The 21,616-nt window shown below is 32.0% G+C and overlaps 5 protein-coding genes across 5 annotated transcripts in view; 4 read left to right on the forward strand and 1 right to left on the reverse strand.

The window, feature by feature from the left end:
- PCYB_042780 (hypothetical protein) overlaps positions 1-1,011 on the forward strand; it is a gene marked incomplete at both ends in the record, with an annotated part of 3,270 nt that extends 2,259 nt beyond the window's left edge. Inside the window, one exon of the mRNA XM_004225427.1 lies at positions 110-1,011. Within this exon, the coding sequence (XP_004225475.1) occupies positions 110-1,011 (902 nt within the window). The remainder of the gene's footprint in view (positions 1-109) is intronic.
- Positions 1,012-2,655: 1,644 nt separating this feature from the next.
- Positions 2,656-2,847, reverse strand: PCYB_042790 (hypothetical protein; the record flags this gene model as incomplete). The annotated part of the gene is made up of 1 exon (XM_004225428.1): positions 2,656-2,847. A coding segment is annotated over exon 1 (168 nt), but the record flags the coding sequence as incomplete, so codon positions are not given.
- A 5,953-nt stretch (positions 2,848-8,800) lies between these two features.
- Positions 8,801-9,849, forward strand: PCYB_042800 (hypothetical protein; the record flags this gene model as incomplete). Its single annotated transcript, XM_004225429.1, has 2 exons — positions 8,801-9,007; positions 9,121-9,849. 2 exons carry the CDS (start codon positions 8,801-8,803, stop codon positions 9,847-9,849), a joined length of 936 nt encoding a protein of 311 aa, XP_004225477.1.
- A 3,696-nt stretch (positions 9,850-13,545) lies between these two features.
- PCYB_042810 (hypothetical protein) lies at positions 13,546-14,817 on the forward strand (the record flags this gene model as incomplete). Its single annotated transcript, XM_004225430.1, has 2 exons — positions 13,546-13,755; positions 13,897-14,817. The coding sequence occupies 2 exons, from the start codon at positions 13,546-13,548 to the stop codon at positions 14,815-14,817; spliced, it is 1,131 nt and encodes a 376-aa protein (XP_004225478.1).
- A 3,461-nt stretch (positions 14,818-18,278) lies between these two features.
- PCYB_042820 (phist protein) lies at positions 18,279-19,700 on the forward strand (the record flags this gene model as incomplete). The annotated part of the gene is made up of 2 exons (XM_004225431.1): positions 18,279-18,488; positions 18,660-19,700. 2 exons carry the CDS (start codon positions 18,279-18,281, stop codon positions 19,698-19,700), a joined length of 1,251 nt encoding a protein of 416 aa, XP_004225479.1.
- Between the last annotated feature and the right edge of the window lie 1,916 nt (positions 19,701-21,616).

Consider the following 21,616-nt stretch of genomic DNA (forward strand, 5'->3'; position numbering starts at 1 on the left):
GCTGAAGGAGCCACTGAGGAAGCCACCGAGAAAGCTACTGAAGAAGCCACCGAAGAAGGTGCTGAAGAAGCTACCGAAGAAGGTGCTGAAGAACCAGCTGAACATGTAGAGGAGAAAAAAGTTTACGTTGGAAGTGGTCTCATGGATGATCAAACTTATTTCAGCAAATTGCAAGAATTATATGACGAGATAGATAATGATGATAAGAAAGAAAAGGAAAAAAAAGAAAAAGCTAAGATGGAAGAAGAACTTGAAAAACAAAAGTATAAGGAAAGTAAAGAAGGAAAAAAAAAGGAGAAGAAAAAGCAGAAAAAGTTATGTAGAATGGGCAAAATCGTAAAAAAATATGCAGAAGATGAACCAAAAAATATCGAAAGATCATTAAGATATGATAGAGAAGAACATATAGATGATCCAGATGAAATGGAAGAATTATTATTTGGAGAATTTAAAACATTAGAAAAATACGGAACCCATAAAACTAGTACTTTCTACTACGAAATGACTTGTTTTGATGAAAGATTGAGAAATCATGATATAAATACGAAATTAGAAGAAATGAATGAAGTACCTGAAAAATGGCAATTACTCTCTCTCTACTGGCAATCATACAGAAATGAAAGACATAAATATCTTGCTGTTAAAAAATATTTGCTACAAAAATTTTTAGATTTAAAACAAAAAGAAGGTAGTGAAACTCCCCAAAAATTTAACAAGAGATGGAAAAAATGTGAAGAGATAGTTGATAATAACTTTACAAAACAACACGAACATATTAATGATGTGTTTTATACCTTCGTTGCAAAAGAAAATTTGAGTAAACATGAATTCAAAGAGATCTTAAAAGACGTTAGAAATTCATGGAAAGAAGTCACCCTTAAGACAAAGGACGAATGTTTAGCCCATATTGAAGGATCAATTGTCTTAAAAGAACCAGCGAAACCCCAACCCCCACCTGCTAAAGGTTTGAGTTTCTGGAAAAAATTCAAATTTAACGGTTTCTTCGCTTAAACAAATATAAAGAAATATAACATATATTAAATAGGAGGAACAGAGATGATATAAGACGGCCGAGGGAAAAGTTAATTTTTACCGTTCCGAAATATTTCTAATGATTTAAGAATTGAGAAAAAAAGGTCGCCTTAGGATGACGTGGTGTTATGTCATGCATATATATGTACATACATAATACCTTCAAAGGTTATACATAAAATGCAGCGACAAATTTAATTATGTGTAAGATGCTTGAAGTTGAAGGATATTCCATGTATATATGCATGCATCGCACGTTGCGTAAGTACAGATGTGCAACATAACATATATGTTATGTGAATACTTTTCCCCTTTTGGCAAAAACGGAAAGAAAATGAAAAAAAATATATAAGTGGAAAATTGGATCAAAGAGAAAAAAAAAGGGAACCCCAATTCCCTCCCGTATTCAAGAAATTTATTTGTCGTATATTTATGGACATATTTCTTTTAAAATTTTTCATGTTATGTTTGTTATTGCGCATTATAAAACTATGAATTTGTAGTTTTTTTTTCTTAATGTTTCAAATTATAGAGCGATTTTGTGTAAGTATTATTTATTTATTTATTTCCCTATCTGTCTGTTTATTTATTTATTTTTTTTTTCCCCATCATTTTTAATTGTGTCAATATTGAACTGTGTTTGTAAAATATGTAGTAAACGTAGTAATTTGAAACGTTACCTTTTTTTTTTTTCCTCTGACAACTGTTATGAAAAATTTTAATAAAAAGAGGTTTTTGCGTAAAAAGGTTTTTAACACATTTGTTGCGAGGCGCTGCGTTGAAAAGAAGGAAAATGGGAAAAGCAGTCATGAAAGAAAGAAAATGAGAAAAAGGGGGGGAGCGCCACTAAAATCGTGCACCAGTGGGTTGGTGTGGAACCCGTTCAGGTTTATTTTAGGGTAATCTTTACAATCAGCAAAATCGTTCTTGTTAGAAGCACAAGACGGAAAATGGATTAATGAGCCAGTGAGTCATCGAGTTAGGGAAAAAATTACATAGAATATATTATATTAGAAAAAAATGTCACAGTTTTTTGCATAATATATGCAAATAGGCACCGGTTTACAGGAGTGACCTTTTCACTAAGCTCCTGCGCATAGATGTTTAATGTCGCTCCTGTGGAAATGAGAGCATCGGTTCTTTTGCCACAAACGAAATGTTCCTCCCCCCCCTCTGAGCAATCAAAGTCGAGGATAACAACACGTGTGTACTGGTCATCAAAAGTTATCAAACTTGTGCACAACAAATGTACGTATAAGGAAATAGGAACGTATTGCCCAAAAACTTTTTGGCGAAAATTGAACATGTTTGTCAGCCTCATGGAGGGTGAATATTCGTTAAGGGGTTATCATTTTTCAAAGGTAAGCGTAATTTTAAGTGTGTCATTTTTTTTTTTAAAATAGTTTAATTTAAAAAATGTATTATAAATTGTATGCATGGATGGCACTTAATCAGTGTACAAAAGTACGGGCCACCCATGGGCAATGTAGATACTGAACATGGTCCCCTTAACTTTATAATTTGCTTCTCAAAATTTTTTACGATAACTTTTGATGTTGTTATTCCATCTTGCTTGGACTTGATTTAAAAAAACGTTAAAATCTGTTTTGGTACAGTTGATTCAAGTCTCTATAATCTTTTCTTTATCCCTGAGGGGAAAATCCGACATATTCAATTTGGAGCCAATGAAGTTATGTACATTTTCTAAATATACAGCCCAAACGCTATTCCATATATTGGAACTCCATTTGGCGTCCATATTTTTGATATTCTTTTTATACGTGTTTTCCATTTCTTTAATGGATTTTTTCCACACTCAAGATGTTTTTATGCACAAAAGGGTTAGCTGCTCTGTGGTTTGCGCATTTTTTTTTCCTTATCTATCTTTTTTTTTCCTCCTTTTACCCGTTTATTATTTGCCTCATTAGACGATTCCGCTTTTATAGTTATGGTAAATGGTTTCTTCCATTTTATTATGTCATCTTTTATCGCTATTATCCTTCAATAGGGTGTAGTGCGAGGATGTGGACGTATACATTGGCTACTAATTCTTGATTTGAAGCATTGTCTGCTCATCAAAACATAAATATTTTATTAATGTCATTAGAGATGCATGCAATTTCGTGTATCCGTTGATATTGCAAAAGGAAAAGCGGGAGAGTACCAAGTAGATGGTCTCTTTGTCCACTTTTGTACGTATATTAGTGGAAAGACGCGCATGTATATGCAGACAGAACTATGAACATATACTGCCTGTTTGCATACACGTAAACATAAACGGCGGGTACACAAAATTTTTACTTCGAACTGAAATAGTAGAGGGACGTGTCAAACAGAAGAATAAAAATGGTAATAATTAAATGTACTACATTTACACTTTTCTTCTTAGCTTTACGAAAAAATTGAAACATTGCAGATGTATGAAGTTATGAAAAAAAAAAAGAAAGAGAGAGAGAGAAAGAGAAAGGAAAGGTTTTTTTTTCGCTAATTTTGTTTGAACATTTTGAGGTAAATTCAAAATATTGTAAAAAAAGGAAGATCCATTTTGTGAGTGCCAAGAATTAAAAATAAATATATATATTTCTTCTTATTTAATTATGTAAAAATTAGAAAATATAGGACGGATAGACTTGTGAGGCTAGCCATACATGCGTAATATGTATGTATATATGGAACATAGTTTGACTGTGTAGGTAGCAATGCAACACTTGTTCTTTAATAATCTTTACATTTAAGGATCTTCCTCTTTTACAACATAATTTGAAAAAAATATATATCTACCATGTCAGATGAAATGTTTTATTAAAATGAAAAATAAAAGTTGTAAAAAATAAGAAAAGGAAAAAAATACATATACTTTTTGGAAATGACGGGTTGATCTTTAAAGCGTTAACTTTTTTAAATGGAATAAATTAAATTATATATTTTCTGTGCCTCCGTGGGACGATAGCAATTGTTCAATTCGCCTTAAATTGGGTAAGCTATATACATACAAATGGTTTTAAAATTTTGAATTATTTATTTTTTTTGTACTTTTTCAACTCTTATGAGAAAATAACCCATCTACGGTTAATTTGCTCTCCATGTGTATATTTTTAAACTGTATTTTTAGCTTACAAATAAATTGTAAACAAAAAAAAAGGGGGCGAGGACAGCTAAAATGACAGGGGTTCTCCAAGTTCGAATTTGTAGGAAGCCTTAAACATATTACATGTAGCTGTTGTTTATGTATATATATTTGTTATGTACCGTATCTGCAATGAAAAAAAATCTCCAAACAAAGGCCACAATATGGACAGCACACAAGGAAACAATGTAATTTTTTGTGTGGATTCTGATTGTATTGTTAAAAAAGGGAGGAACGAATTGTTACTAAAAAAGGATAGAAGCCACTTCTGCTCCTTTTTTTTTTTTTCCTTTTTTGTTATTCCACAAAATTTGTTGGTACAATATGGTGGATGCGAATAGGAAAACAGGCGAACAAAAGGAAAGCACTTTTTAAAATAGAACATTTTTAAGACTTGCCGCGGCTTCAAATAAAGCAATACGTGTATACATTTATGTAAAATAGAATAAATTGCAAAGGAACATATGGGCGAACGTTATTTTGTTCACTTGTCTACGATTTATTTAAGCTAACTGGGTGGGCAAATATAGCTTAAAAAAAAAGTGGGGGACTTTTTTTTTTAATGTTAGGAATGCATCCAATATATATGTGTGGGTACACTTGAACATTTTCTTAAAGCATATCTGATGACGTAGCAGCCTGGAGAGGAAAGCACACAGTTAAAAAAATGAAAGATAACAATAATGTTATGTTACTCGCGCGTTTGCGCAAATTAACCTTTGATGTAATGTTTAAAAATTTACATGTATATTTATGTTAAATGGGAAATAAGCCCCTTTGCGATGTGACATGATAAGGTAAGTTAAGGTAAGGTAAGATAAGGCAAGATATTATATATTTATTTTTTTTTTTTTCGTGTTCCATTTTGGGAAATATTGGAAGAATTAAATCGGCGCACTTCCGCGCGGTCTTTTTTTCGACATTTCGCTTAAGGCATCCAAGAAAGGGGCATCACCATTTTGTCACGCTCGCTATTCCTATATAAGTGCGAAACAACTAAAGCGCTGTATCTATTTTAACAAATAGTACCAGTATTTATAATAAACCAGAACAATTATAATTTTGTGCTTGGTATATTTTGCAAAACAATTAAGACGAGCAAAGTTCGCTGGAACTGTGTTGCATCTTTTGATCATCTTTTTTCTCTAACTATCGCAGATCATTACAATTTTTTTAAAAATTGTATTTTGTCAACGCTGTTACTTTTTTTTAATCATGGTGTGATGAAGTGGATCAATGCACATTTGGTTATCCAATTTACTGTACATATAGCGTGGGCGGCGTGGACATTTTCGCATCCCTTCATTTGCATGGAAGGAGAGAGCGTTCGGTCGTTCGGTCGTTCGGTCGTTCGGACAGGATCGTGAGTTGACACATTTGTGACACAAAACAGAGTTACATCGTAATAGTAAAGATAAATGTAATGTTACACAATAGGGGCGTAAAGCGCATTATAACGTTACGGAGCTGCTTATGAAACTATTTCGAAGAATAATATTTTATTTTTTATAATTCAGAGAATAGTATGTAATTCGGGTACTAATTTTTTAATGATTATGATCTAATCATAAAAGCTAACTTCTCCCAGAGAAATTTGTTAACATAATTTTTTACTAAGCTATCCACATAGCGCCTTAGCTATAGGAGTGAAAACGGAATAAATAAATAAATAAATAAATAGGCACACATGCGTGTCTGTGCATTGTGCGTAGAGCGTACGTACTCCGCGGTAACGTGCGAAACCGACATGACTGAAAGTTTAAATATGTTTAAGAGGAGGAGATTCTGTGTTTCCAAGCTTTATATCCATGTGTGGGCCCTTTTTTATGGATAAATTGCTTTCAGTGATAATATAATTAATTGGATTGTGCGTTTGGTTGACGAGTTGGTGGACTGGTCCTTTGATTAGTTGACCTGTTAATTAAATTCAGTCCTGCCATTATTTATTCATACGTGTGCAGGTAAAAACGCTGAGGCAAAAAATTAGTGAGCATTTCAGTTGAACGCATGGGAGAGGCATCTCCACCAATAGGAAAGAACTCGACAGACAAATATAAGACTGTATAATACGAATGTGGTGAAAGTTTTGAGTATACTTTGAAAGGGGCAAAATTCGATTTTCCTTATAAGTATGTACCTTATAGCAATGCGGATTAGCGCAGTCATCACGATAATTCAGGTACACGTTCGTACATTTTTGCACTATGTTTGACGATGCGACGACTACAGGCAGGCCATAAAGGCCGAAGTGTGGGAAGGGCGATTTATTCTAGCAAAAAGTCGCAGTAATGGCCAAAGCAAAGTAACAATTATAGATCATATCGCTCTTGAAGCAGTGACTGCCGGAATAAATTAAGAAGCGCTATCTTTAAAGAACCAAAAAATATTTTTATCCAACAAAAATGTGGATATATATATGTATATATGTATGTATACATATGTATATGCGTTTGCTAGAAAGGATTATCTATAGGGGGAGCGTGGCTTCTTTTTACATGTTAGGAATAAAGACATTTTAATGGCCATATAGGCCATATATATTATGTACGCTATGCGATTCATAAAACTGCTATATTTTTCCTTTCGTATAATCACGTAAGCCTTTCCGTTTACCCTTTTGCGAGCCATTTTTAACAGTTCCCATGGTTCGAAAGTGAACGAAGTTTTGCTTTGCGGCGCGATACTCCTAACAAAGTAGTCTCTGAATGGTATAATTTTTTTTCTTAGAGTATATAATAAATTTATTGTTTTTTTTTTTTACAATTTTTCCTTAATTTTTTCCCCCTTTCTGTCGTTTTTTAAGGATCATTGGTCACTTCATTCTACTATATATAGATTTATCGCTTTAGCATGACTTTTTAATTTTTTGCTCATTTGATTTTTGCATCAAATTAAAGGCATTTTACATACTACATTTTATAACAGCAAATAATAAAACAATAATAAGAACATTAACGCTATGGTGCCAAATAAAGAAAATTAAATTCTTTGCATGTAGGAAGGAGAACTACCAATTTGAGCCCAGGTTGCGCAAATTTAGGCGAATTTAGGCAAATTTAGGCGAACTTAGGCAAATTCAGACGAATATACGGGCTTGCTACAAGTACCTTTTCTACAGGGCGAAAAATTGCTAATTTTGAAAGGTTTTTTATTTTATACTTTATAAAGAGAATGATGGACGAGTGACACGACTCTTCTTTTTAAGCGCTCCTCTAATTTATAATTTTTAAACAAGCATGTAGTAAAATTATTATCCTTTGAATACCGTAGTTGTATGGTATGCTTTTTAATTTATTTATTAAATTTTTACCATAAAAAAAAAAAAAAAAAAAAAAGGGATCAGAGTTATAGAATATACGACGGCACGACCTAAATATGCAGATTATGCAAAGTGACGCATATTTTTTTTTTGTTGAAAAATTGAAGAACGATAGAATAAGCGTGATCGAAATAGGGCACCTCCTCCCTTGAAATCGTCACTGGGGTTTTGGAGTTGAAACGACAATGACCTTTTATTTAATAAGTATATATGTATGTATGTATATATATATATCATTGATGTATTTTCTTTTATTACATCATATAATGCATAAATATATATATGCATAATACATCTATATATGTGATCTACAATTTCTGATTAAATTTATATGTCGCGATAAGGATAAAATATTTTTGTTTAATTTATTCATTTTTCTCGAGGCACTTCTTTTTTAACAGGATAAAATTGAAAAAAGAAATAAATAACAGCAATAAATAATAGCAATAAACAATATAACCATAAATAATAGCAATAAATAATAACCATAAATAATAGCAATAAATAATAACCGCAAATAATAGTAATAAATAATAACCATAAATAATAGCAATAAATAAATGCAATAAATAATAACAAATAGATAAATAATAAAAAAAAATAATAACAAATAGATTAAATAAAAATAAATTATAACAAATGATAGATATTAAGCTAATTCCTTATTCCGTAACCTCTAGAATAACAGGAAATAATTAGCATAGCATGCCATTCCATCCCATTAATTTTAAAAAGAAACGTCGTTTCTGCATTTTATTTATAAGAATATCATTTATAGCGAATAAATAAAATTAATGCTTTAATTTAATATTATCGAAAAAATAATAATTGAGCGACAAAAAATATATTTTTATGCCGAAAAAAAACATTTCGTGATAATATTTATTTTTTATTTTATGTTTTTTCTCTCTTTTTTTTTTAAATATTATAGAAAAAATTTAATTGAAAAAATTACTTTTTAGTATTCTTGTAGTTTTTTTTGTGTCTGAAAAAACAAATTAATTTTTCCAATAAACGTCATTGCGAAATAACCGTTAAATGAATTAAATATTTTAAAAAAATTTTTAATAATAATTATTATTTTTTTTTTTATAAACAATTTTTACGTTTTACTGAATTGATTTATTCATTTTGGAGCTAAATAAAAAACGTAATATTATCAAACATTTTAGTTATGATAATTTAATAGAAAAAAACTTTTTTAATAGTTTTTTATTTCTAGGCAATTTATTTCCACATTATATTCTTTACTACATAAAAAACAACCCTGTTCTGTTTCTTTTTTTTTTATTTCAAAATTAAGAATATACCTACTAAACAAGATGGTTAACACTAATTCAAGTCATATCTCCTACTTCGCCCAAAATGAAGGAAGAAACACTGAAAACGTTGTAGCAGCCAAAGATTCTAGTTCATCCGGTAAGAGCACCTGGGCAAGCCACAAAGCTAACAATGGCAATAAGTTTCCATTCTATCTCAAACTTTCAATGTTTGGTATTTTAGTTTTGGTGTTGCAGTGTTTCAATGAGGTAAGTGCAGTTAAAAAGAGAGCAAAAAAAAAAAAAAAAAAATGCTTTGATCGTTTCTTTATAAATATAAGCAGAAACTAATGTTAAAATTATGAATCCTCGCTTCTTTGTAGAATACCTTCGGAAATACTTTTGAATGTGAAAAGATAATGCAAGAAGGAGCCTTGGACTTGGGGGCTAATAGAAGCTTGGGAGAATTGATAAGAAAGGAATCCACTTCGAAACAAGCAATAAAAACAGGAAGCTCTTCCAAAGGAAGTAGCAGCTCCGCACATATTGAAGAGGTGGAAGATGAAGATGATGACAAAAAAATCTACAGAAAAATGGCAGAAGAATCTTATAAGCAAAAGGTCGAAGAAAGGTATAGGGCAATGTCAGACGATAGACCTGCACGTGTCCCAGGACCAAGGCATAATCACCATAGTCAAGGTCCACCAAAAATGTCTGAACAGGAACTTATACAATTATTAAGAATGTTACCACCACCACCACCAGCTATGCAAAGAAGATTAGGAATTGTACCAGGTTCAAGTGCAGATAGAAGATTGCCATTTGACAGCCCAGAACAAATGTTACAATTTTTAAAATTTATGAATGACAGACAAAACATGATGTGTGGTAACGGCTCCTGTTGCGATACTGGTGAATGTGGAGAAGAAGAAGAAGAAAAATCCATTATAAAAAATATAATTCGTGATGTAAGTAATGTAGCTCCATATGTTTTACCTGCCATCCCCCCTCTCCTGATGATGTTCATTGGAACCCAAAGAACCTACTTATTGTTATATACCCTATCTTTAATAAAAGATGCTTACAATTTTTTACAAAGAGTAAATAATTAATGAATTTTAAAAATTGACTTTTCCCGTGTAGCATATCTTGCGTGACAATAAAACGATGTTTTTGTTTCACAATGATGACAAATCGAATCAGTATTATTTTTCTATATGATTTTATAAAGCTATAACATACAAACTTTATGAACTGCTTTCCCATTTTTGAAAAGTTATATGAACTGTGAAAAAGTGGATGTGCAAAAGGAAGCGCGAAAGGAAGCGCGAAAGGAAGCGCAAAAGGAAGCGCAAAAGGAAAGCGTACCACGTGTTTATAAGTTTTACAATTCACTAAATGAGTGTAGCAACCTTGAGAGAAGAAATACCTCTGGTAGTTAAGCCAATCGTACTATTTTTAGAAGTTATTCATTTATTCTTTTACTATTTGTTTTTTTTGAACATTTTGGATGCAAAAAATGTACATTCACTTTATGGCCTTAAACATCATACACACTCCCCTAACATCATATGAATATGTACTACGTATGTACGCTTGTGTACATGTTATATATACATATGTGTATACCTTTGTCTATGTGTATGTAAGGTGTATATAAAAAAAAAAAAACACTGCTTCTACATTTTGTCAACCTACTAAAACTGATTACTTACTTTTTAGCTCACGTAGCGGAAGTATTTTATAAAATTAAAATAGTTTTTCAGCTCAGGGCCTGTGCACCACATGTTGAGCGTACAATTGTATACATGTGCACGCCATGTATGTGGGAATATGCTTATATTTAGACAAACTATGAATAAGCTATGCTACGCACGCGCATATTCTTTTGCCTCCATCAAATATCTTTTTTTTGCGCGAAAATAAGAAGTGAGCCCAGGGGACGCCTAAAGAGGGGTAGATTTTTCTTAATGTGAAAGAAGTTGAAAAACCTTCTTTTTTCTTCATAATAGCGTTAAACATTTGAAAATTTTGGCTAAGTGTTTGCTAATTGTGTTGTAAAAATGTGCACGCATAAACGACGAACGGATGGTAATTTTATCCGAGGGGTTACGAGAAAAGCAGGAAAGATGAAAAACAGCTGTTGTTTTTTTTTTTTTTTTTCCTATGTGAAGAAAATCACGGTCGAGTCAGAACTTGTTCCGCTTTTTTATTTATTTTTGTTGTGATATCGTAATTGGTTGATCCATTATGTTGACGGCTTCTCACTTTTGTAGAGAAAAAATGGGTGTTAAGGTTTTTTTTTTCCCCTCTTTAATGGCTATATTTTAGAAAAAGAAAAAAATGGTGCCTCCCCAAAGTTGTGTTTGATGTGAATAAGGGATATAATTTGCCACAATTCGCGTAAAAGAAGTCTGAGCAAAATTGGACACTACTAAGATTTGAATTTGTTTAATTTATCGTTGCGTCTTATGGGGAGAGTTAACTCGAACAGTTAACGGCGAGGCGTCACAGTAAGACTAAATAAGAGTAGCCCTTAAGAAAGAAGCAGTAACAAATTGCATAGTGCTAGTCGCGACAAAGTATGCAAAACGCGGGAACGGCAAATAGTAAATAGTAGATAGTAAATAGTAAATGGAAAATGACAAATCGCGAGTCGAGTTGTAACAGATGAGAACACATTTTGTTACCTCTCCTTTTTGGAAACTTGTTTTAAAAAAAGTATTGGGGCACGTAGAACCATTTTAGTAATACATGGGAAAAGACAAACATGTACCTCGATTACTAAGTTTATAAAAGGAATCGCCAAAAAATGCGCTTCCTTAGCACGGACGCTCTTCTTGTTTACTACACGTTATAGGCATGTTATCCATTGTAACATTCCCAGAAAAACCCTTTTGGAGAGCACCTTTTATTCTTTTTTTTTTGTTGTTGCAAATGGGACAAACATGCGCGTTGTGTGGATATTGTACGGTTATTGTAGAATGTAAAATCCAAGGTTAGCATTACATACATTTTTGGCACGCTGGTGTTCAGTGCGTTTTATGAAGATTGCCACTTGTTTGTATGGCTAGTTCATGGACACTCGCGCGTACATATTAATATCTCTCTCTATGCGAGTATATATCGATAAATAAAATTAGATGATTATAAAGAACTTCAAACATCTCATTACTTGAATGAGAAAAAGGCTAGCAAGAGGAGAACCAACGCGTCATGCGAACTGGAACAACTGTCTTATGAAGGAGTAAGGAAGGATAGCCGAAATGGGGAGCAACATGGAAAAATAAAAAGGATTACGGAAAATGCGGGGTACATGTTTTATGAAACCCTTTATATACGTAAAACGATGTATCTCGCATGGTTGAACATGCCAAAATATTTATATATATAATGTAAACATCTGCTTATTACAAGGTGCGTTAATTCAACTGATCCATTTGCTTGTTCCTATAATTTTTTTTTTTTTCGTATCGCTGGAGGCTTTAAACGAAATTATAGTGGTCACAGAACGCAGAATAATTAAAAAAAAATATATATAAGCGCCCATTAAAGGGGGAATTAAAAAGGACATAAAATTGATTTATTAAAAAAAAAACCGCTACGCTATGTCGAAAATTTTTTTTTTTTTTTTTTTGCGTTAATATCCCTTTCTTTTATAATTACAAGGTTAAAGACATAAAAAGGGATCATAAATAACAAGCGTTTTTAAAAAATATATTTCATAAAAAATTTTATATTTTTCATTCCCTTGAAATAAGGCAAGAAGGAAAGAAAGATACGAGCAATTTAAAATGAGGAAAAGGGTTTTAAAGATCGAAAAATTACCGCTGTAAATATGCTTATTGCACTACATGCATAAATAGCATAATATTATTCATTACGCATTAGTGGGCTTCTTGTCGCAGCATTGCAGGAAAATTTACCCGAAATAAAATAAAACAAAATTTTATAACAAGCTGGACTATACATCATACCGAGAGGAAGGAAATAAAAAAAAATTAAAAGATATGGGGTAATCAACCAAAACCCCGGTAGATTGAAAAAAAAAAGGGGGGGGCAGGAAAAAACTAAAAATACAAGAAAATATAGAGGAGAAAAAAAAAATTTTTAGCATATTTTTTTTAGATTCCGCGATATCTAAAATTTTCCATGAAAATTTAAGAATGGCAAACAATAATTATTATGAAAAAAAAAGACATTGACTTATTAATTTAGTGCGTATTTATATATCAGTAAAATACTATTTAGCATAAATAAATTTATTTTTTTTATATTTTTTGTAACTATTTATTTACGTTATTTTTTAAGTTAAAAATAGTAAGGCAGTTTATTTATATATTTTTTTTTTTTTGTATAAAGTTATATATTTATATTATATATATGCTGTCTTATAGTTTAAATAGAAAAATCGATTTGGATGAATCAAAATATTGCGAAAGATTGTTGTTTATAAAAAATGTGATATAGCAATAAGTTTGTTTCTGCGGAACTGACACAAGTCCTGAAATCTTCATATGTATATAAACTTAGGCAGAAAAAACAGTAAATTAGAAGGTTTTTTCTGACCATGCTTCCCCATGTTTTGATATAGCCCCGCATATATACTTATATTGTTCTTGCTAATTATGTAAAGTATGCATATATATACAAAATAGCCGCCCCACTTCTGTTTGTTTTTTTTTTTTTTTGGAAAGACATTAAAAGGTATAAATGAGGAATTCTATTTCTTCATTTTTACCCCAAAGTAGTGAAAGAAAGGAATACAAATTTTTAGTTCTTCAATAAAAATATCTTATATCAAAGAGATGAATGAAATGAATGATGAGCTGCTGAACAGGATCCTATTCAGTACAGCAGAAATAAAAGCCATGGCTTATGGAAAGAGAAATGACAAATATTTCTTTATGCATTCGTTAGAACAAAGTAAAATTGATATGAAAAAGTGTTTCAAGAATCTTATAACCTCCAAAATTTTCGTTTTTTTCGTTGTTACCTTGCTACATTTGTTCGTACAAGTATGAGAATATGAAAATAAATAAACAAACTTTCAATATTCGTTTTTTTTTTTTTTTTTTTTTTTTTTTAAAAAGGTCATTTTTTGAAGAACCATTATTTCACAAATAATTTTTTTTTTTTTTTTTTAATTACTTTTGCAGAATACGTCCATTTCTGATGAGAGAAACATTTATGGAAAACTGCAACTGAGTTATGCATATTCAAGAAAATTAGCCGAGAAAGAAAAAAATTCTCGTGCTAGGAAGGCTCCCACTAACAAAGTGAAAAAGAAAAAGGTGTCTGCGTCTTCCTTGAAAAAGGAGGAACATCTCCAGAATACAGAAGAGACAACAGGGAGTGGTCATGAGACAGGAGCCAGTGATAATGTGAAGGTCACCAGCAGTGGTGCGGCAAAAATTGGTGATGGTGTAAAGGTAGGCAACACCGACACAGTAAAAACTAGAGGAGATGCAGCAAAAACTAGCGGTGATGCAGCAAAAACTAGCGATGATGCAGCAAAAACTAGCGGTGATGCAGCAAAAACTAGCGATGATGCAGCAACCACCATCACTGATACGGTAGCCCCCACTAGTGATGCGACTACCTCGAGTAATGATGCGACTACCTCGAGTAGTGACGCGACTGCCTCGAGTAGTGACGCGACTGCCTCGAGTAGTGACGCGACTGCCTCGAGTAGTGACGCGACTGCCTCGAGTAGTGACGAGACTGCCTCGAGTAGTGACGCGACAACAATCAATGGCGACTCGACAGGAACCAGCAGCGCTGCAACAACCAGTGGAGACTCCACAGCAAGCAGCGGCGGTTCGACTACGTCCAGGGAAGAAGCGACAACATCCGGTGGTAAAGCGAAAGTAATGCGCAGCTGCTTGAAAACGGCGACAAGTGCAAAAAGAGAAAAGCGAAATGTAAGATTTGCTGATCCTATATCAAGTGAAAAACTATTTTATAAAGATGAACGAATAAGGTACACTGAGGAAAAAGAAAAAGAAGATATGGGAAACGAGGAAAGCGACATTGTAAGCAAAAAAAAAAAAGACGAACCTTGTTTTTTAACTTTTTGAGAAAAAAGAAAAAGAAAAAAACATTAAAAATGAAGGCAAGGGACTCTGAATTGGCAGCAAAGGCAACTGTGGATCGAAATAAAGCTGTAGATCCAAGCACAGAACAGAAAGAAGCTAGTGCAAGTACAGAAGAAACTACGAATAAAAGCCCCGAAACAGAGAAAGAAACTGTAAATAAAGTACTTCAAAGGAGCATTAGTTTGGAAAACTTAAGTGAATGAAGAAATGGTGAACAAGCAATCATGTGCACGTTCACATGTATATGTACGCATGTATGTAGGTGGACAAGTAAGATGTGTGGAAGGATGCCTTAGAATTTAAAAAAAAAAAGGATAATTAGGGGAAACTTCCATTACAGAAATGATCATCGACGAGTGGGATCTTAAACTGTTATGCTAACTTATGCCTGTAGACAAATATGAATCTTCAAAAAATGAAGAGAAGTGTGAATTATATAAAAACGAATTTTTTTTTTTTTTTATGATATCTAAGGTAGGGGCTAAAAGAGCTGCATGTGTTCTTTTGCATATGTGCTTGCTCATGGGGGAGGGGATTTAAAAAAAGGAAATTTCAAATATAAGAGAAGATTTATATAAATTGTGTGAATGCACACAAGTGGAGAAAAAAAAAAAAAATCAGTTGAATGGAATGAACGGAATTATAAATGATATGTGCTTCGTCTACTTTGTTGAGAGAATTACTGGAAATAGATAAAACTGATTTGATCCTTTTGCGTAGATTAATTAATGGGGGAAATTGAGCTATAAGGGAAATATTATTCCCAGGATGTTATAAGGTAAAAAATAAAGATTACGTAGTATTTTGTGCATAAATAAAGGGATCCTTTGGTAGATTTATTTGGCCTATAATTTTACAAAAAATGATGAGTATAACTGCAACCATGAAGATGAATAAGGATGCTATGGCTACTATGCTAATCAAATGTTTAGTAAAACCGTTAGGATATTCAAACTGAGTATATTATGATGTCTAACCGGTGTATCTCATTTTTTTGTTGAATTCTCTGCAGTTAAGGAGAATCTAAAAAAATTGCCTACTTTGACAATTTTTAAAATTAAGAGCATGTGCTGTTAATAGGATTCATTTGGGAAAACCTATTTTCTGAAGAGTATGTTTTTGTAAAGCTGTTAAATTAACCATCCTTAAAATGTGAGAAGGGGGTATTTCTCCTGGCCTACGGGACGCATTGACATGATAGAAATGCATAATATATGTGCATGAACATGCATATGTATATGCATAATATATGTGCATGAACATGCATATGTATATGCATAGGTATACATGTGCATGTACACCTTTCGCGCATCTGCTTCTTCACCAGCCTCAATGTCCATATGGCTTCCTGTTAATAATTTTAACGGGTTTATTTTTTGAGTAAATTGTAAAATTAAAGGAAAACACATACTTGGGATTCCCTTTTTTTTCAAGCTATTTGCAAATGTGTGCATGTTTGTGCATGGGTATGTGTGTATGTGTACATGTGTACGTACTTGTTTATACACTCGCGCCTTTTTTGCGCGCTCATTTGTTCTCCTATTCCCTCATTTTCACGCTGTGGAATAAAAGGTTCCTTTTATACGTACATACATAATACATACATATATAATACATACATATATAATACATACATGCATACACACACACACACAACTCCCAATTGCTCATTTTATTTGTTTGAGCTATTGTATACCAGTCGTGTATAATAGTTTTTTTGCTGCTTAAACATCACCAATGTTGTTTAATTTATTCATTTGACTTGTTTATCAAAAAGAAGAAACTAAAATATTTGTCTGAACAAATATTACAAGTGCAAAATATTTATACAGAATTGTCATCGACTTTCTTTTTTTTGTACTTTCAAAAAGTTGTAAACAAAAAAAAAAATTAATTAAAAAAAAATGAAGAAAAAAAAAAAAGGGCAATGCAGTTATAATATGTATAGATAGATATCTATCTTAAATGAAATTTACACAAGATGGAATGAAATTATTTAAGCTCCTTAGGTTTAAGGTTATCATCGTTCCATTACATGCGTGTAGGTAGGCACACATACATGGGCACACGAAATATATGTGTACTTGCAGACAATTGGAGGATGCATAATAAGTGATAAAAATTATTAAACCGACGCCCTCAGGGTTTTCTTCTCTATCGAAGTTGTTCGCACTCGAAAATTTTAGCTCTTTAACACTGGCTAGATAGCACAACACAACATAGTGTAAAGCGGCATAGTATGACACAGCATAGTGCAACGTAAAAAATGGAATTACTATGCCCGTTTATGTAACTGTTCACGCATCCTTTCATGCTGACGCATCATTATTTTTAATGCAATACATATTCCTCCCCTTTTAACTTTACACGGCTGTTTCGCTTAAGCTGTCATTTAAAGTGTGTTTTTTTTTTTTTTTTTTTTAACAAGTGTGCTCCAAAAATGTTGTATAACATTTTGTAACACCTGTTATTAAATAAACAAAGCATTTCGCTCCTTCTTTTTATTTTTTTAGCACCAAACGTGATAAGCATAAAAATGGTAGAATTTTACATAGCACAAGTAATGACAAAAAAAAAAAAAAAAAAAGTCAAGAGTCAAGAGAGAAGTAGCAGAAACGTAACACTATTCTAGATTTTTTACATACAAATTAACACTTTTTAGAAAAACAAATTAACCTTTAGAAAGAGGTTTGCAAACATTTGTGTGGAGTTTAAATTGGAGTTGTTAGTTTAGTGAATAATTTTTTTTTTTTTTTTTTTTTACCTTTTTGCGCTATAAGGAAAAAATACAATTATATATAAATCACTGTTTTGGTGGCACTCCCTTTTTAAAAAAAGCGAAATAACTCATTTTTGAATAAGCGCCGTTGTGCGGCACCTGTCACTGACCCTATTTTTAAATAAATATGTTAAAAAGTTATATCAAAATGTGAGTGCTGAAACGACACTGAATTATTGTGGCTGAGGTACAAAAAATCGTTTGCTGTGCATCGGTTATCATTAATATAGTTAAAATAGAACTTAAAGATTTTTCTTGTATAGTTGCTTATGTTTGATAGATAAAAAAAAAACGAGATATAAAAAAAAAAGAAAAATATATCACGTGCTACCCCACCCTATCCCTTTTACTCATTAGATTTATCCTATTTGTTTAGTCGTATGCTTTTATTTATACATATAGCAATTACAATAAGTAAAAAGATTTTTATTCCTTACGTTTTAAAGTTTTAGTGCTGAATTTTTTGTAGAACTTTTTTTTTTTTAATTTCAAATTTTGTAATATGATAATTATTAGATAATTTTTTGTTGTGTGTTTTTTTTTTATTTCGATTTTTTGCGAACTCGTTGGCCTCTTTGTATGAGCTCTCTTATCTTATGTTTTAAATCGAACTATAAGTAAAAAATAAAAAATTAAAAATTGAGGAGTTTAGTAATATACAGAAATGGATGGTGACTTATGTGGTCGTGGATGCTTCCATGGTGGTTCGGGAAGTGGTTCCTCCTTAGTAGCGAATAAGAACAATTTTAAAAATTGTTGCACCCGTTCATTAGAGAAGGGAAATAAAATCATAACAGGTAGAATCTACACAAAGGTTGCAAGGTCTAGAATATTTATTTTGTTTGTTCTAACCCTTTTGAATCTCTTTTTACAAGTAGGATAAGAGTTCATTTTCGATCGTAAATAAGCCCGTGGTGCGTATAGATACGCACACGTGCGCACATGCCCCGTGGATACGTTTCTTTATGCCCAATTTTAGTCCTACCAAAAAAAAAAAAAAAAAAACTTTATTTGAAAAACGATATTTTTTTCATTGTGCCTATAGAATATGTACTACAAAAATGAAGAGTGGAAACCATTTTCAAAATTAGAATTAAGCATGAATGGATGTTCAAGAAAATTAGCTCAAATAAAAGAACTGAGAGAATGTGCTAATTTAGCTAGACAGGCCCTTAGAAAGGAAGATAGTGAACATTTGAGAAAGTACAAAGAACAATTTTACAAAAAATTGGAAGAAAAGATGAATCAAGTAGGCCCCGACCCGTTACCCAGTTGTATGAAAAAGGGGGATAAAATTCCTACAGTAAAAAAAAAAATGCAGTTTGTCGAGCCGGAAGAGACAACCCAGAAAGACAAAGCCCCGAATAGTAACACGCAGAAAGAAAAATATGAGAAGGAGAAAAATAAGAAAGAAAAAGTCCGTGTAGACCCAATGGGGCATTTGAAAAATGAAAAAAATAAAATAATGACTACAACGGAGTTGAAAAAAAAACATGACGACAATTTGCACAAAAAAATAAGCAAAGAAGAAATGAAAGAAATTTTGGATTGCACTGACGCCAGTAATTACGAAAATATACAACGAAAGAAGAATGTCTTTTATAATGAGTACGATAATGACGAATTTCCAAGAATTTGTATGATGAAAGATATTAATGAGAAAATTACAGAAAATGCATTAAATTCGAGGATTGCAAAACTATGGAAGGTTGTAAGCCCAAAGGACATGTTTATAATCTGGCATTATATTCAGGCTTTAGGAAGAGACAAATATTTAAGGATGAATGGGGAATTGTGGAAAGCGTGTGGACAACTACAGGAGGAATATAACATACCAAATGACATTAAAAAAAGAGAATGGCAAGATATCTCTCACTACATGACAAAGGAGTTACTGGAAAAGGAACACAATGATTATTTAGAGTTTAAGGAATTAGTTAAAAAGGGATCCTGCGAGAGAGATAAGTTTCAAAAATATATAGATAATAAAATGGGTTCGTGGAGATTCTTAACAACTATAATGATGGATTCGTGGAAGGAGACATTAATTGAAAGACTAAAAAGATACAAAATATATGAAGCGTAACATTTTGTTACAGATGCTACAGTGCATGGTTTATTCCTAAACAAAAATGGGGAGAATCAGACAAATAGGTAATTTTTGACACGCAAGAGGATGTATATATACGCATGTACACTTGAATTATATTTATACATTGTGAGATTGTACTATACACACCGCGTAAATGTATTACATTTTTCCCCTTACCTGTCAATGGATCGATAAAATCGGATATCAGAATTAATGTAACAACTGAACTCCGAAATGGGTACTTACATGAAAAAAAGAAAAGAAAAGAATTGCTTATATTTGTAAAAAAAAAAAACGACAACGGTTTGGAGAAAGCATTCAATTATAGTACTTTTTTTTTTTTATCTAAAATGTGTATTAATGAAACTACAGATGTATATTATGCACGAATTTGCTCCCATAAACTTTTTTTTTCTTGCACTCTTTTTATACATAACGCAGCCTTATAAACTCTAGCTCTTTAGTTTTTAAGTAAATCGCCTATTAAATTTAAAAAAAAGAAAACGCATCTTTTTTTTCCCCTAATTTTGCCCAAATGTTAAACCAATGAGAGTCATATATGAATAGGAAGGAATGATTATTTCTTCTTTGATAACTACTCGAAGGGAAATTCTTAACAGAAGCAGTTCTTAGCAGAGGTGGTTCTTAACAATTTTTGGGACGACATACTACTGTGTAGAACCTTTCGCTTGTTCTTCGTCCGCTTGGGGTCTTTTGTAGAATAGGGAAAAAAGTCATACATTTGTGCATGTATAAATATGGCCACACTTTTACCCCTCCTGAGAACCCATTTTAGATATAAATAAATGATAAATTGTAATAACGCATAGTTTAATAGAAATAATGAGAATTAGCGCGAAAAGGAATGCATATAGAATAAAACAAAAAAATTAATGTACCCTCCCACTTACAAGATAATTGAAGCAACTGTACATATGCAGTGAAATTAAAACAAATGAGTAGAACTTATTCAACGATTAGATCCCTTTTTGTTGGCGTTCTTTGTAGAAGTCTACATGTGCATGCATATTTACTCCCTTGCTGGTTGGCTTAACATGTGTAAAAAGTGTGCAAATATTGTTATTTGGGTTTGTATAACAATTTGTCCTTTTGTTCCTTCATTTCGCACGTTTTTCGTGCATTAACTTTGCACGATTTTTTTTTCTCATTAGTTACTGTTACAGCCAAATGCACCACCTCTACGCGTGGTGTGTGATTACTGCAAAAAGCCTATTCCTTAAGAATAGAAACAATTAACATTTAATTATTTTCTGTTTTTTTGAAACATACAACATAGTGTATAGGGCCATCTGTTTGACATTTAATAACAGTGTTAACATAAAAATGAGAGGGGGAAAAAAAAAATTGCTTGTAGAATACATCGATAGAATTACTACAATGAGCTTTATGAGAATTATTATATCTGATCGCAGCCGAGAAAGCAGCTAATATATTTGTGCTGGATTACATAAATACATTAAAAGTGAAAATTTTTTTTTATTCCCCTTTTTAAGAAATAATAGTATAAAAAAGTTATATGTTTAGGTTTGTGGTGTATAACACACGCTTTTTAAAATTGCACACAAAAATAGCTAACATTTTGATCAAAGTTGTAATTTACTAACCAAGTGAATTCGTTTTGAGTGAACTCGCATAAATGAGTTAGTAGATTCGAAGAAATTATGAAATGATGTAGCCGTTGTACTGACAATTCTACAAGTTAAGCTGAAAAGTAGTGCTGAACCGTTGAGAGTCCGGGTGTTAATCCTTTGGTTTGCTGCTATTTTGTTGCTAACTTTACTTTGTTGAATAACTGCTTCGCATTACAAAAATAGCTGGAGAAAAAAAGGAAGGATAAATTTTTTTTTTTAAATTTATCCATTTAAAGTTGTTAATAATTTTGTTTTAAA

The sequence above is a fragment of the Plasmodium cynomolgi genome, chromosome 4 (assembly GCF_000321355.1).
Source record: "Plasmodium cynomolgi strain B DNA, chromosome 4, whole genome shotgun sequence".
Lineage (NCBI taxonomy): Eukaryota > Apicomplexa > Aconoidasida > Haemosporida > Plasmodiidae > Plasmodium > Plasmodium cynomolgi.